At 34.2% G+C, this 15825-nt stretch overlaps 1 protein-coding gene across 1 annotated transcript in view; it reads right to left on the reverse strand.

Annotated features, from left to right (window-relative positions):
• Nucleotides 1–15825, reverse strand: part of LOC127872833 (uncharacterized) — a 129842-nt gene that overhangs the window by 54704 nt on the left and 59313 nt on the right. The window contains 9 exon segments of the mRNA XM_052416292.1: nt 8011–8169; nt 8770–8851; nt 9564–9704; nt 11061–11228; nt 11514–11624; nt 12263–12339; nt 12716–12863; nt 14233–14288; nt 15463–15593. Of these exon segments, the coding sequence (XP_052272252.1) occupies nt 8011–8169; nt 8770–8851; nt 9564–9704; nt 11061–11228; nt 11514–11624; nt 12263–12339; nt 12716–12863; nt 14233–14288; nt 15463–15593 (1073 nt within the window).

The raw sequence follows: 15825 nt of genomic DNA on the forward strand, positions 1-15825 counted from the left end.
GATCTCTATTGAAAAGTAAGAATAACGGTGTATGTTTCGAAGTCTCGGACGTACTAAATCTCATTGCCGCTAAAGACATGTTTAAATGTAAGTCCCATTGTTGGACAATTTCTTGAACTCTTTTAGAGAAAATATTGTTCATGGTTGAGTGGGAGCGTTCGTTCATGCCATTAGCCGCAGGGTGATATATTGTCGTCTTTACGTGGTCAATGTTCATTAATTTTAATGTTTCAGTGAATGCCGTACTAGTGAATTTTTTACCGTTATCAGTAATTACTCTTACAGGACAAGAATGACGACAATAAATCTCAGGTGTATTATCAGAAGATTTATCTGGTGATGGGAATGCCTCTACGTATCCTGAGTATTGATCTACGAAACATATTTTATATCTATTTCAGGAAAGCGTTTTTGGATATGGCCCTGATATATCTATGGAAACAACTGAGAAAGGAAATGGCGGTATTGAGGTATCTGACGATATGGGAGTTTTAATTGATTTTAAGTTTCTACTTTGACATATAATGCACTTAGATACATAATTATTCAATTCTTTGAACATTTTAGGCCAATAATATTTCTCTTTTATTGTATGGAATAGTCTTTGACATCCAGGATGACCGTTTTCATCTTGATATTGCTTGATAACTGAAACAGTCAGGTGTTTAGGTACAAAAAGCCTAAGGGTAGGTTCTTCATCTACGTTTGATATGTAGTACAGTATTCCATCAACCATAATATATCTATCATCTTCATTTTTGTTTTGTTTCCCTAATTTTAATCTCGCTTTAATCTCAGATATATGAGGGTCTTTGTTTTGTTCTATTTCCATGTTACATTCGTTTATTTTATCGATTTCTATTGTTTCGTCATTTATAATTGTTTGTGGGATTGTGTTATTATCAATTATTTGTCTGTGATCAATATGCGTAGAGTCAATTACATTTATCTCGTGCGTGTTTTCTTGTTGACTGATCTTAGAATTGATCGTATAATATTAATCGTTTATATCTAATTCTAATTTATTCTGACCGTCTTTGGTAATTGTAAATTTAGTGTTAGGAGGCCTACTGAGAAAATCAGCAATAGTATTCGTTTTTCCTGAAATATATTCAATTTTGTAATTGTACCCGGCTATACTGAGCGCCCAAAGTTGTACTTTCTTGTTTTGCATTGGGGATTCGAGAAGGTATTTTAGTGGTTTATGGTCTGTTATGATAACAAATTCAGCATTGTGTAAATAGTGGTGTAATTTACTTAGTATGTAAAATATGCTGTAATATTCTTTTTCAATGGTACTATATTTACATTGTGTTGGGCTTAATCTGTGCGATATGAATTGGTTTTTCACCCACATAATCCCCAGTTTCGTTTTCTTCACATTGTTGAGTTAAACAGGCACTTATGCATTTATCAGAGGCATCGGTATAAAGTATATAAGGCTTATTTGGTTCTGGATAACTTAAATAAGGAATTTGTGTAAATGAATCTTTTAATTGTATGAAACTGTCTTCACATTGTTTTGACCAGACAAATAGGACATTCTTTCTTGTAAGATTAAGAGGTTCAACCATTTCCGAGTATGATGGGCAAAATCTCCTATAATATCCCGCTGCACCTAAGACAGATCTGACATCACGCACACATTTTGGTCTAGGGAATTGTCAGATAGCGTCAACTTTTAATGGGTCTGGCCTTATACCATTTTGGTCTATGATAAAACCTAGGTATCTAGTCTCTCTTTGTAAAAATTGACTTTTCGACAGCTTAAGCTTCAGGTTATCGTAACTGAGACTTTGTAGTACTGTATTTACGTGCGATAAGTGAGATTGCAAGTCAGGTGAAAAAAATAGAGTATCATCCTGGTAAGCTATCGCATATTCCTCACATCCTTTGAGTACTTTATCAACTAATTCTTGGAAAATTCCGCTTCAATTTTTAACACCAAAGGGTAAGACGTTAAACTGAAAAAGACCTCTAAATCCTGAAGCAAATGCTGTTTTTTCTTTATCTTCCTCTTTTTTGGGAATGTGCCAATACCTTGATATTAAATCCAAAGTAGTGAAATGTTTACTTTTGCCTAATAAAACCAAAATATCATCAATTAATGGCAATGGGTAGGCTACTGACTTTGTAATTTTGTTTAGTTGTCTGAAATCAATGCAAAACCTTTTCTCGTCTTTATTATCTTTGTTTGAATCATGTGTATTTTTCTTTTTGTCTACTAAAACTATAGGAAAGCTCCACGGACTCCTTGATGGACTAATTATGTTTGCGTCTAGCATTTCGTCAATTGCTTTAACTATGAATATCTTATTGTTTAATGGTGTTCGATACGGCTTCAATTTAATGGGCGGATGATCTCCTGTAGATATGGTAAATTATATTGATGAAGTTTGAGTTAAATCTAAATTATTTCTTGCAAAGAGAGTTCTGTGTTTTAAGAGTATCGGGAGAATATTTTCTTTTTAATCTTCAGCTACATGCAAATCTGATAAAATTTCATCTTTAGATAGGCCTGATTTCGGCTGATTATTTTTGATAACTGTACGGAGCATATTTCATTATCATTTATCGATTTTATTCGCCCTATGGCACAGTGACGTCTAAGCCTTATTGTTTTGTGCGTTTTGTTTATAATTAAAATGGGGAATTTTCGATCACGCGTTGTTTTGACTACTGCATTAACGATTGATAAAACAGGTTCATTATCAAAGAAACAATTGCTTATTCCAGTGAAATCATAATTTTGATTTAAACGTATACAGTTTCTTTTAGCTTGAGCAAAGAGTCTAAAGGCAGTTTGCGGTTTTAAAACAATATGTTAATCTTGCTATCGTTGAAAGGTGCGCATCTTCTTCTAGAGGTAAATACCAGTTATCAATTCTTAAACATCCTAAATCAAAGTATAAACGGACACCATTATCTTGTAAAAAGTCTCTTCCTAAAATAACATTTCTATTAATGTTACTTACAACAAAAAATGTGTGCTCTTTATATATGCTCCATATTTTGAATCTCAATTGTACACTACCGTGAACATGTAATGAGTTTCCATTGACTGATTTTAGATTTACTTTTTTAATTATCAGTGCCGGTTTTTGTTTTAACATATCATAAGTACGTTTTCTTACTAATGATACCTCTGCTCTAGAATCAATTAAGCTCCTAAATTGAAAACCACCTGTTGAAATAACACAAGAATTTGGACTACCACACAAGGTAAGAATTTCCTAGTTTTTTCTATTAATGTGTGGTTTTCTTTGAGTACATTCCCTACTAAAGTGTCCCAATTTACCACAATTCCAACAATCAATTTTGTCTATCCAATTTTTGTCATATTCGTTCTTGCGTGCGTCACCGTTTTGTCCTACCGTATAACCGTTTGTTTCAATAGAATGACCGGGTTTCTTACAATATGTGCAAACAATAGATGACCTAATATGATCAATATCTGTCTTAATATTTCCGGTCGGAATGTTATCAAGTTCATTTATCTGCGATCGAAAATCAAATCTAGCCCTGACACTTTGTTCATTGATTGCGCTTTTAACAGCATTCGATAGGGTTATATGATTTTCGCGCATTAATTTAAGTCTCAGATAATTGTGCAATAATCCGTCTATAAAAATTTCTACCAATTGTTTTGAGATAAAAGTCGCTCAGCGTAAATTTGAATATTTTCGTCCGTCTTTTGTTTAATTGTCTTTAATTATGAGAAAGCATATTGTGGGTCTTAAATTGCCTCAAATCTTAATTTAAGCTGTTCTTTTAAATCTGCCCATGTCCCTGTCGGATTATCAGTCAAAAAAACGTTGTATGTAGTCACTAACAAGCCTTTTACTAGATTGGTAAGCAACGAATTTTAATTTATTCTCATCTAAATTGGTAAGCGTTCCATATTTTTCTACATTTTAAATCCAATTTTTAAATTCTTTTGAATTTCCATCAAATGATTGTACAACCTGTGAAATAGTCTGAGTGCTTATGGCCGTTTTAACATCTTTAATTTGTTCATTTAAATTTTGAAAAAATTGAGGGATTATTTGATCTGCCATTTTGATACAAGCGTCAGGAAATAAAACAGTCACTCACCGGAAGCTGCAGAATAGGTACGGTCTGATGTCGTATTGTCGTTGTTCCCGGCTCTCGGTCGTTGTTACGGGTTACAGAAGTTGCAGAAACGGAGGTCCTTCGCGCTGTGGTTCATGGCTTCGCATTCGTTAGTGGAAGTACTTCTTCGTTCAAAAATCACTGGTACTCGGTCACGTAATCGCTTATTGTTCGTGGCGAACACACAGTAACAAACACAGTTCTTTTCTCTTCATTTAATAGTGTGTAACCTATCGTTCGATTTCACGTCATGCGCGTATTGCCATAATGACGTGATTCGCATTAACTACATTTTGCTACATAGCAAATAAGGCAAGTCCGTCCCTTTCTATTAATATCAACAACAACGCCATATGTGAATTCCAATCCAATTGAATATTTAATATAATTCATATTTTCAAATATATAAGTACAGTCTGACAACTACATGATTGGATCTTTCTCGATCCGTTCACCTCAAAATCTAAATGTACTAGAGAGACCAATTTATTCATGTATTTACACGCGTGTCGAATACTCCAAAATTTAATTACTTTGTGATGATATAAAGTTTTAACGTTACGTTTCACGGTGCAATACTTTGTATGACCTATGCAAATAAGGCTTTTCGGTGACCCTTTCATCTGGCCTATTTCAATGACTATATGAGGTAATTACAATTCTATGTCAATATGTCGACCATTTCGTTAATTGAATGCTTTTATAAATATATGGTCTCTAGATTCCCCTATCTAAATATATTATATTTGACCTTCCAATTTGTTGACTTAGTCTACTCCACCATGAATGAAAGGATTAATAAACCTTCAAATTTTTTTAACTAGTTTCTACTTGCTATTCTGAACACTTATTATTATCATATAAGATGTATCATTAATTATAACAGTTATTTTACTTTAACATTTTCTTACATTATTCAAACATCTATTTAATTTCTGATATGCATACATGATTTTGTCATATTATTAAAACATACAGTTATGATAATTAAATTTATTTATAAATTCCTATCATATTATTAATATCTATCTGTAATTAAATTTCAATCATATTATTATATTGTATAACATAATATTTATGCTATAAGAATAAACAATAACGGGGCTGTTACGTTACAGAACGAAGTTTATGTGGTCTTTTCGCGCCTGATGCTGCATTAGTGTTGTAGCCGAAATGCGCCCCAGTACCCCCTACAAATTCCGGTAACTCGATTGACTCCCGAAAATTCTGCATTTTAGCAGCAATTTTAAGGTTCTAGTATTTATTTTTCATTTTAAAAAATCATTTTGGTGTGGTCTTGTGCTGTTCGTGGATGGGAGCCTACTCATGCGGTTCACAACATTTTATTCAGCAAATGCGATGTTCTCCTCATCTTCTCATTGGACATAAAAGCAAGCAACTAAAAAGTACCGGTAGTGCGAAAACGGTGAAATCATAGGCAATTACTAGTGTCAGATTTCTGGACGCATAAATGACTCGTCTAGGATCTGCCATGGTGTGGCACACTTTTTCTTGTGTTTGTTTCAAGGGAGATAATTACTGAAAGTAACTACAATTAAGTGACACAGTTGCAATACTTCAATCAAGTCAACCGATATAAAAACAATACTGTAACAATTTTGACGTAGTAGTTCCTTCTAAGCCCGCCGAGTATCCGTTTTCACTTAACGCGTACCGTTAAATGCGATTTATAAACGACATGCACTAGACAATTAAGTTATGATGTACTTAATGTACTTTAGTTTGTGACAATATTTACTTTGTTGTTAAAGACAGGTAATTTAATGTAATTTCTAATCATTATTCTAACAAGTGGAAGCAATCCTTATCAATACTTATAATATATCAAAATGTATAAGTCTTTACAACTGAGGGAACTGTTTGTGATATTTTTAACTCAAAATTAAATAGAAAATTAAGAAAACGTCTTTATGGTACGTCAAAGAACATGATTACCTAGTAAAGCAACCGTCTTGAAAACCATGTTAATTAGCAATGCTACACCTCAGCCGAAATACGTTTGACTACTATTGATCACATACTTTCATACTTTGTCTTTGTTTCTCACATAGAAGTTTTTTAATATGAGACTTGAAAATCATTTGTCAATACAAACAGCTTAACTATTTGTCTTTTTGTATTATATTGTAATCATTTGGCATACACTTTTTTAACTACTTGTACTGTATTTTAGTCCAGCGAAGATTGCAGATAGTATGTAAATGTAACATGCATTTTTGCGAATAAAATGTTTTCACTTCTCGGAAACAAGAGCGCCGATGGCGGTGAAAGCCTATTTGCAAGATACAGGGAAGTTGCTGGTGACGTAAATGTTAACTGACGGACAGTAGACTAAATGAACAAGAGCGCCGATTGCGTTGAAAGTCTGAGGCTGATATGGGTGGTCTATTTCAAAAGGATGTATTTCATTTATTATAAGACATAATTTTATAAAATGTATATTTTTCTTATTTGTCATTGATTGCAAATTATGATGGTAGTTTTAAAATTTTGATTTTGTGTTGGTTTTTTACCTGAAATGTGTATTAAGTAATAAAGCTTGTAAGAGAACAAGTAATTTCAGTAACCTTGAGTTTCAGTAGATTTTAAAGCAATTTAATATTGAATCAATTGATATTTTGTTACAGTTTCTTGTTTCAAACAAAAACTAATCATTTAAAATCTAACTATTAGCAGAGATTCAAAAATCTGACCTGTATAACAGCCCTATATGTATTATATGCCAGTATCAGCATTCCAATTTCCAGCAAATGTTACCTCTTCCCGTTTTCTCATTCTTCAGTGTTGTTTTAATGGGCCATTTAACTTTGAAGAAGCATAGTTAAATAGCACAAGGTAATTAATCAAGGCATCATCAATTAACATCAATTAACAATTTCAAGAAGATTAATGGCTCCTGCCTCTCTATTTCAACGTTCAACTTTGTACGACCTGTTAATGGGGGACGCCTATGTCCACACATTCTCTACATCAAATTGATTTAAATCGGTCAATTTCTGGCCCAAAGTAAATCATTTTAATTTCAATTAACACAACTCTATTACTTTCAAATATATTTCAAAAATTGTAAGAATTACCAAATACTTTATTAAATATCTATTTCGTCTGCCCAAAATCAGGTAAGGCTCCAAAAAAGACAACCATTTCCCCATGTCATTTCGAAATATGGTATAACAAAAGCCTATTTGCGTTGCAAATAGGCTAAACACGTCTCAAATGTCCCGTGTAAATGTCTGATATCATATCTTAGTAGTAGACATTGAATTTTTTTAAAGGGACATTAAACAACTATGTGTAATATCTTTATGTACTTCAAGGACCAAAGTGTAGTTAGAGTTATTACATCATATCATAAACGCCGTTAATATTGACATGCATGGTCAGACGATACACTAAAAGCGCGCACGCTATTCGCGTACATATATATATAGTCATGTAGTCGTAACTAACAGGATTGCTTAATCGACAAAAAATTGTCATGTTATTACTTTTGTAAGCAAACACATAAACATAAACCCAACCAATAATTACAATCTCAGTTTGCATCCAATAAAGTTTCTTCAAATAGCCGAGTAACATCAAGAACTATTATAACATATAACGGTTTATTATGCAAAAGTAATGCATTACAAGCACAAGTCAGGGGATAAAATAGCAATACTACTCACAATCATTCATGTAAACCAAACACTAATGCAAATGTAACGAAGCAACACTTAATACTTAGCAGTAGCGAAATTAAAATCAAACAATGTCATGCATATTTACGAAATGCAGTCCTCCAGTAAACAAATGATTCGAGAAGTAATACTATTTTAATTTTATGGATTCCTTTACATTAAGTTCATGATTCCTACAAAGATTGCGTTCTTATGCTGATAATAAGATGTGTTTCTTCTGTGTGTTCAGCCAGTTTTCGATGATGACGTAATTTTCCCGCATCCACCGGATGTTTGCCAGTGTGTTTTCAATCGTCTGTGCAAACGCGCGTGTACCGGAACCCATGTTCGCGTGACTTTTTCCGAAATCCCGTAACTAAATTAAACGAGAGTCAAACTAGCTTATAATCTGCCTTAAGGCAGTGTATAACAATATACTAGTATTTTAGTTTGTTCTACTTATATATTTTAGTACATAGTTGATTTTAATCGTTTGTGGGCATCATTGAAGAGAAAGGAGCCCTGTCTTATTGAAAATCTTACGGGTAGTAACGACTGCATTTTAAGTTCACACCACAATAAAATTGATTTCCATCATGATCTTAAATAAAAATTATGTAAAATACAACACGGAAATGTGTACCGGTGTAATTGCTAACATAAACTTATCGTAAATGCTAATATAAGCAATACATACTTCTTCAAAAATTGTGTCTTAATTAGATAAAAACAAATTTTCGTAAATTGTTCAGAAAGACATACAAATAAATTATGCTTAAATAGGCCTGTTGTCATTAAAAGTCCTAAAGTTGACTCTATTCTTCTTATAATTATTAATAAGCAATTCGATGTCGTATTCGTGTGTCATAAGTATCCATATCAAAATGGTCAATTCTTTGCATTGTCTCAACTACGTTGTATGTAAGAGTCCGACAACAAGTCGATACGCTTCACTGTGAAGGTCAATGGAATTTACCTGTTGCAGATGTAACTCCGTGTTAAAAGACGCTGTCACACCGGATATGATGTCATTTAGCGAAAACGAACCCGATCCATACCTGTAAATAGTTTTGATTCCTAACATACAAACCACTTTGGATACTGGCGGAATGTTTACTAACGCAACCATATTAAAGGTGTGTTATTTCATCGGTTTAAACAAAAACGTTTTAATACAAGTAAACTTTGCATCTTGTTCTACAGTATTTGAAAGAGCTCGTTAAGAGTATGTCATACTGAATATTTAGGGCAAAGTATAAATGAATATATATATTATGCTTATTTAACTTAAAGAACTCTGGTTGTACGTTAATATTTGTCAAGTTGTTCACTCTCTTCGAAAAGAAAGATAGAACATTCCCTTACTTTCTCGGATGCCATATTATCATATGCGTGATGTCACATGGGTTTATGCGTGCCAAATTTTAATCAATTAATCATGTTTTGAATGCAACTATTGCTTTGGATTAAATGAGCCTCATTCTGTGGAAAATCGGCTTAATATTTGTGCGTAAACTGTCGTCCCAAATTAGCCTGTGCAGTCCGCACTAGTTAATCAGGGACGATACCTTCTGCTTTTGTGGAATTTTCGTTTATTTGAAGTCTCTTCTTAGCAAAAGTCCAGTTTGGGCGGAACGTGTCGTCCCTGATTAGCCTGTGCAGACTGCACAGGCTAATCAGGGACGAGACTTAACGCACATTCATAAAGCCCAGTTTTCACAGAATGAGACTGACGTAGTCGATGCGGATCTGTCCAGTTCACGGACATACTTTTCAAAAATGTCGTCCCACCGGCCCCTAAAGAAGTCCCAGGCGAGGGTTCTCCCCACGGGGTTTCGACCAACGTCAATGAAGACCTTGTATGCGTCCTGTTGCCTAACCTCTCTATCATCTAGGGCCATCGACAGAAGCCTGCAATGCATGATGGAAATAATATATATTTTCGATGGCGAAATTATGTGAATCCTGGAATATTCGATGCAATATTAGACATTCAAATAGATGAAATGCTAATTGAATATTCGAAAAGTGTATAAATATTAAAAAACAAACTCATTTCTAATTTGTATAGAGGAATTTTACTAAACTTAATTACATAGTATTACCAAACACTACACAAATTTAGTAAGTTCGATGGACTATATGGTCCTGTGTCATGTATCTTACTTGGACATTGAGTAAACGGCTGGATATTAGTCGCTACTCGTATAGTCTGAATAAATACATCACACAGTTTTACCACGCCAATTATTTGAGTATAACAACTATATCGCATTTGGACTTTTGAAAACAGTATCAATAAAAAAATATACAAATGTGCGATCACACATTCAATTTTATAAGCCGAGCAAATTTCATCGAATATATTAATTAATTAATGTTTATCTTGGTGTATTTCTTTTATAAAAATGTGTGTCTTTATATAAATTTCTCTTCTGTAAAGCAAGAGCATCCGAAAGTTGTTTAATAAACAGAAATAACAAATTGCTTATGCATATACGAGTCAAGCAACGATGTTGGATATTTGATACTTTAATATAAATTGATTCTTTAATACAACTAATCGTGACTGTCTCCTCGGTACAAAGTACGAAACTCCAAACGTGCGAGTATTCGATTACCGGTAAATGCAAATGGGAATATTCGAACGATTTTGTGTTCGATGCCTTTCCTTATATTTATAAACAAACCTGTGTATCTAAGAATTATCACTGTTCACAAAATTGGAAATAAACAATAAAATCCTATGTTTCCCATTTTGGTCACATCCGAGTTGGTTCGCGGGTTTCGCTACGAATTGAAATACGACAATAAAAACCCCGTCATGCATAAAATGGTCTTGTGCAATATGCGGCTAGTGTAGCTCCAGACCATTCGATATGAAGTCACGAACGGTTTCTTGATCTCAGTGGCGGTCATGGTAGCTTTTTATTTGATTGCGCGATTGTGCAGGCTGGTCTAGAGCGTCACTGGCTGCATCTGGTAAAATACCCACTTTCGCACGATATGGGTCTATATGTCTCAGTAAACTCCTGCACAACTTGTTTAGGCCAATCACACAATTTAAATTTACACATGTGACAAGTGATATAACATTTTTTTACAACTCTGTGAAAATATAACATATGAAAATCCTATCATTCTCTATATAGATATCGGCATTCTTTTTACACGTCCGCTGATAAGAAACATTTCGTCCACTTTATTTTATATGGACTTTGAATTAAGTTTATAAGTCTATATATGTTTGCTTTTTGAAACCCATACTTGTTCAGGATCCATGGTTGTTGCGTGCATGCCAGTGACGTGAGCAGACGAGATTTCTCCGCCTCCACATTTGCGCTCTTGTACATCCGGTATGTAAATGTCCATTCTGTTTCTCTGCCTTCTCGAACCGCAGTGCAGTAAACTGTTGACTTCAAGCCGGGGTCAATCCTAAATTATTTCAAATATGTTCTTCGAGTAATATAGATCAAACACAAATATAAATAATTGAAACAAAAACGCACGTATACGTTGACTTCACATACAATGCGGCTTTATTAGGGCAACTGTTTAGCCATTCGTATGTATACTTAAAAACAAGCTATATATAAGTCAACAAGTCAAACAAACAAGTCAAATATAAATAAGTCAAGGAATTCTTTAACCAAAAACAACAATAACTGCATAGGTGTTATTTATCTTCACATAACGTACAGTCCTAACGGTCATACTCACGGATTGCGCGTATCGTTGTCCATGTACTCTTTAAACAACCGTCTCGACTCCTCGATGCATTGTGTGTTACCATAGGAACAGGCAAGACTGGCTATGTCCGAGCGCACGTACCTGCAAGGCAGACTGAGTTATACTCACTGAATCCGAGCAAGGTATTTGGAGTCGTTATTGTCACGGCCGATATGAACAAAAAAAAACATGAACCCCATGTTACATCCAGATGGAATCGTATTTGTTACTAAAGCGTTAGTGTGTTCTTTGTTTGCTACATTCGCCATGCGACCTTTGTTTTTATCTCTTATGTAAAAAAATGGATGCGTGCAATTCACATCGCAATCACATGTTATTAATAATCAATGGTATTTTGAAAACATATCTCGTGAAGAGCGGATATGGTGTTACCAGCGCTATCAAGTACCTTTTAGATGAAAGTTTGTAACATGTACAGCCATAGTAATGTTTTCTCGTTATTGTTTACAAAAGTCAGAAGATTGTGTATGATGATTTGATACTGAATATAACGTCTCAGTAAACCAGATATTAAACGAGACAATGTCAATGTATAACTCGATATACAAGTCTCATCAAGAGTGTGTAAACATGTGGCTTAAAGAGTGGTAGTAAGGGTTTTCTGAGATCTAAGCTGGTGACAGTTTTTTAGACGCATTGAAGACAGACGCAGGGCATGAGGTGATCAACACGATTTAGCTTAAGCACTTCGCGCACATGTAAGCTTAAAATAAACCTACGAATCAAGATGGCTGGCAATAGAGTTGTTCATTGGAAGTCTGTCAAACTGCTTTTGAACCTTGTCGAGCATAAATTTCTGAAAATCACATGATAAAAGTCGATAATGCTTTTTATTGGAAACATAGCTTATTTGATAAATTAAAACATCAACATATTACATACAAATATACACGTACTCTAAATGTTAATAAACGATATAAACACTAAACTAAACGAAGTTTGGTGTATTTTATTCAAATTGTTTATTTCTGAAAGGTCTAAAGACAATCAAAGAGGTTCAAATTAAGACATATATGTATAATATAAGAGTTTGTTTTTTTGGCGCAGGAACTAAATGGTCGAAAGGACGGAAACAACGGTGACTTTTGACAAGTGCATAAGTATTTTAAGGTAACAAAGCCTGCGCAAACAGCTTGGCTAAAAACGACGACGAAACAATATGACGAAGCTACCGAGAATAATCCGTAGATTTCTGAATCCTTTAACATTGAGGAGATGTATCCCAGCTCGGCAATGGCGGCCCTCCAGGGAATGTATTCCTCCTCTGACGTAAGATAGTCCAGTGTCCGTAGAGCGTATGACATCTTCAGTTGTCCGGCCCTGTATCAGGAAACGAAGCAACATTGTGGGCTAGAACGTTACGGTGTATAGTAAAAGAACGTGTTCAATTCTTTATTACCACTTTAAATACACGTGTTTATTGTACGCCAACAACTGACGCGACGTCATTTCTTATGTCATATATTGAATGCTTATCTGTAGTATATATGGCAACATAATTTTATTAAACGATATTGCGCTGTTTCATACAATCGAAACTAACAGTGAATATTATCGCTATTTTTCACTGTTTTACTTTAAAATGATGTCGTTTTTTACGTCATTGCGCTTATATTCCAGGTAAATTTGCCAACTGAACTCCTTTACAATGTAAACAAACGGTGAAAAAACATAAAAAAGAACAGTTCGTGGTTTTCGTTAGATCAAGAATTGTTTTTACTAGTGTTAATATAAAAATTATATTTTCCATCATCCCTCGTGAATTCAAAACTAACATCAACCGAAACCATCACATATCCACTATATTGATACCAAATAGTAAGTATTTCGAACACATTTGAATTGTGTTGCACATTTTCTTACATAATTGTATTATTATTATTATTTGTAGTGCCAGTTCACGTATAAAACTGAAAATGAAAGACAGGATAGTTTAAAAACTTAAACTAAAAAATTATAATCCGACCATTAAACACACGTCAAACTGACGTCCTCATTGTCAATGCGGGTAATTTCCGACGGTGTTTGAAGGGACTCACCTTGTCAAAAGCTACAAATCACTATGCAACTCTATGGCCTACATCCCTATTTAATGATAACGGCATCGGCAAATCCCTGTCCTTCTCATATTGTTTCGTTTATATCATAATAAAAAGCTAACTATAGGGAAGTAAGTAATACAATTGTAAGAAATACAATTAAGTCAAACAAAACATTTATATCCGGAAACCCTTGGGAAATATCAGAAAATACTGGTTTGTGTTGGTAATTATATAGGGAAATTTCGGAGAACACAGACACATGCATTAGTTTGCTCCCATAATGCACAATTAAAACAAACAATGAATTGCGTTACATGGTTTCTTTAGACGCGCTGTTCAACTATAACTGATGCTTTAAAGTAAGATACACTCTTTACAGGTATGTTGGAAACATGTCGTTTAGTTGAGCTACATACACATTGTCTTAAATAAGCCGACTGTACGAAATTACCCAATGGACACCGTTGCTTACACAAAGGCTCGACTATTCGGACCGATAAATACGTAACAATAAGTGATGCATAATCATATAAATTCTCGGGTTCTTTGTCTGTGACAGTTTCAAATATGTTTGACTTCAAAACTTATTGATTCGTTCTATGACTATGCTAAAATGCGAATCTTCATGCCTTGTAATGCACACTTACGCCGCCAGTCCGAAAGCATCATTGATGAGCTGACCTCTGTTAATGGCACTGAAGACCTGGAACAAACCTCTCACAATAATCGCGTCATGCGAAAATGGGTCTTATGTCAGGAGCTTCCCAGTCCCTAAATAAGACCACGAAACGTTCCGTGACTTTAAAGCGGACAGAGAAGATCCTGATCAGAAAGCCGAAAACGGTATAAGACCCATTTGATTTACATGATTAGTGCATCGCGTAACTAATAGCAACGTTACATGACGAACAAAAACACAGTGCAACTAACACAGGAAGTGTTACAATGAACGCAACGACTGAATCATTTTTTGTAAACATGAAACTGACTCGATATCAACAATTAGAAAATGTTGTTTCAAAGTGATGACTGTTCTTCATTAAGTCTGGTAAAAGAATTGATGAATGGTTCTTAAAGGCACCTTTTCACGTTTTGGTAAATAGACAACATTGATTTAAAAAAATAAATTACTAGTTGCAAATTTTTGTTGTGATATTTGCGAGAAAACGGTAATACTGAACATTTACTTTTCTCTAAATTATCCATAATAAGCATCTTTTGACGATTTAAAAACAGGAACATTATAAAGCGTTACAAACGCGAAACGATTTACAAATTTTGAGAGTTCTGTTGTTATCGTTATTTTATTTTTGTGACATTACGAAATTTACTTATGTTAAGCATGAAATACAACATTCGATATGTGACCACAGATGACCGAGTGTTTTAAGTGCTAGACGTAAAGCATGAAATACATCATTCGATATGTGACCACAGATGGCCGAGTGTTTTAAGTGCTAGACGTTTACTCCAAGGGTCAGCGGTTCGAGCCCAGTTGAGGATTTCTTTTTTATTTCTGTAATTGTATTCTTCTTTTTACGGGAGCGCTTTAGTTAATTAGGTTCGATATTTACATTTATCAATTTTAAGCTTGTATTGACAAACTTCAATAAATGGCAAAAACTGTGAACAGTTCAGCTCGGATGCTAGTTGTATAACATAATGGCTATTAACAATTTTAGAAAAAAATACTCCCCAACACAAACTATATTATTCTTGAATGATTTACTTTGTTTTGGTTATGGTTACCATTGCTCGAGACAAAATATTGAGATAAACAGGTATTCCAATTCGACTTCACGTAAATACTTGTTCTTAAAAATAACGGCATACGATTAAATACCACTGACGGCACTGCTCAACCATAAAGTAAATACCTTATGATCTGTGTTCAGCTGTTTTATGAGGGCGTCCCAGTTCTCGTATTCATAGTTCACACGGTAGACGCCATATTGCTGGACATTACCCAGTATCCAATTATCCCCAGTCGGATAACTGGTGTTTATCACTGGTACAAAAATGAATGTTGGACGATCATAGTAAATATTATCCTGGATTAAGTTATGGTAAGTCTTGAAACACATGTCAAACTTATCGAAATTCATTGCTCATAGCAGGCGAAAAGCAAATACGTTCAGTGGAACTTCAAATCAAGGCAATATCGTAAGAGTGTTCATAAACTTATACTGTGGTACAGTTGTTATTTTTTAGCATATACCGCAAACATCTTTAAGCGATAA

The sequence above is a fragment of the Dreissena polymorpha genome, chromosome 1 (assembly GCF_020536995.1).
Source record: "Dreissena polymorpha isolate Duluth1 chromosome 1, UMN_Dpol_1.0, whole genome shotgun sequence".
Classification (NCBI taxonomy): Eukaryota; Metazoa; Mollusca; class Bivalvia; order Myida; family Dreissenidae; genus Dreissena; species Dreissena polymorpha.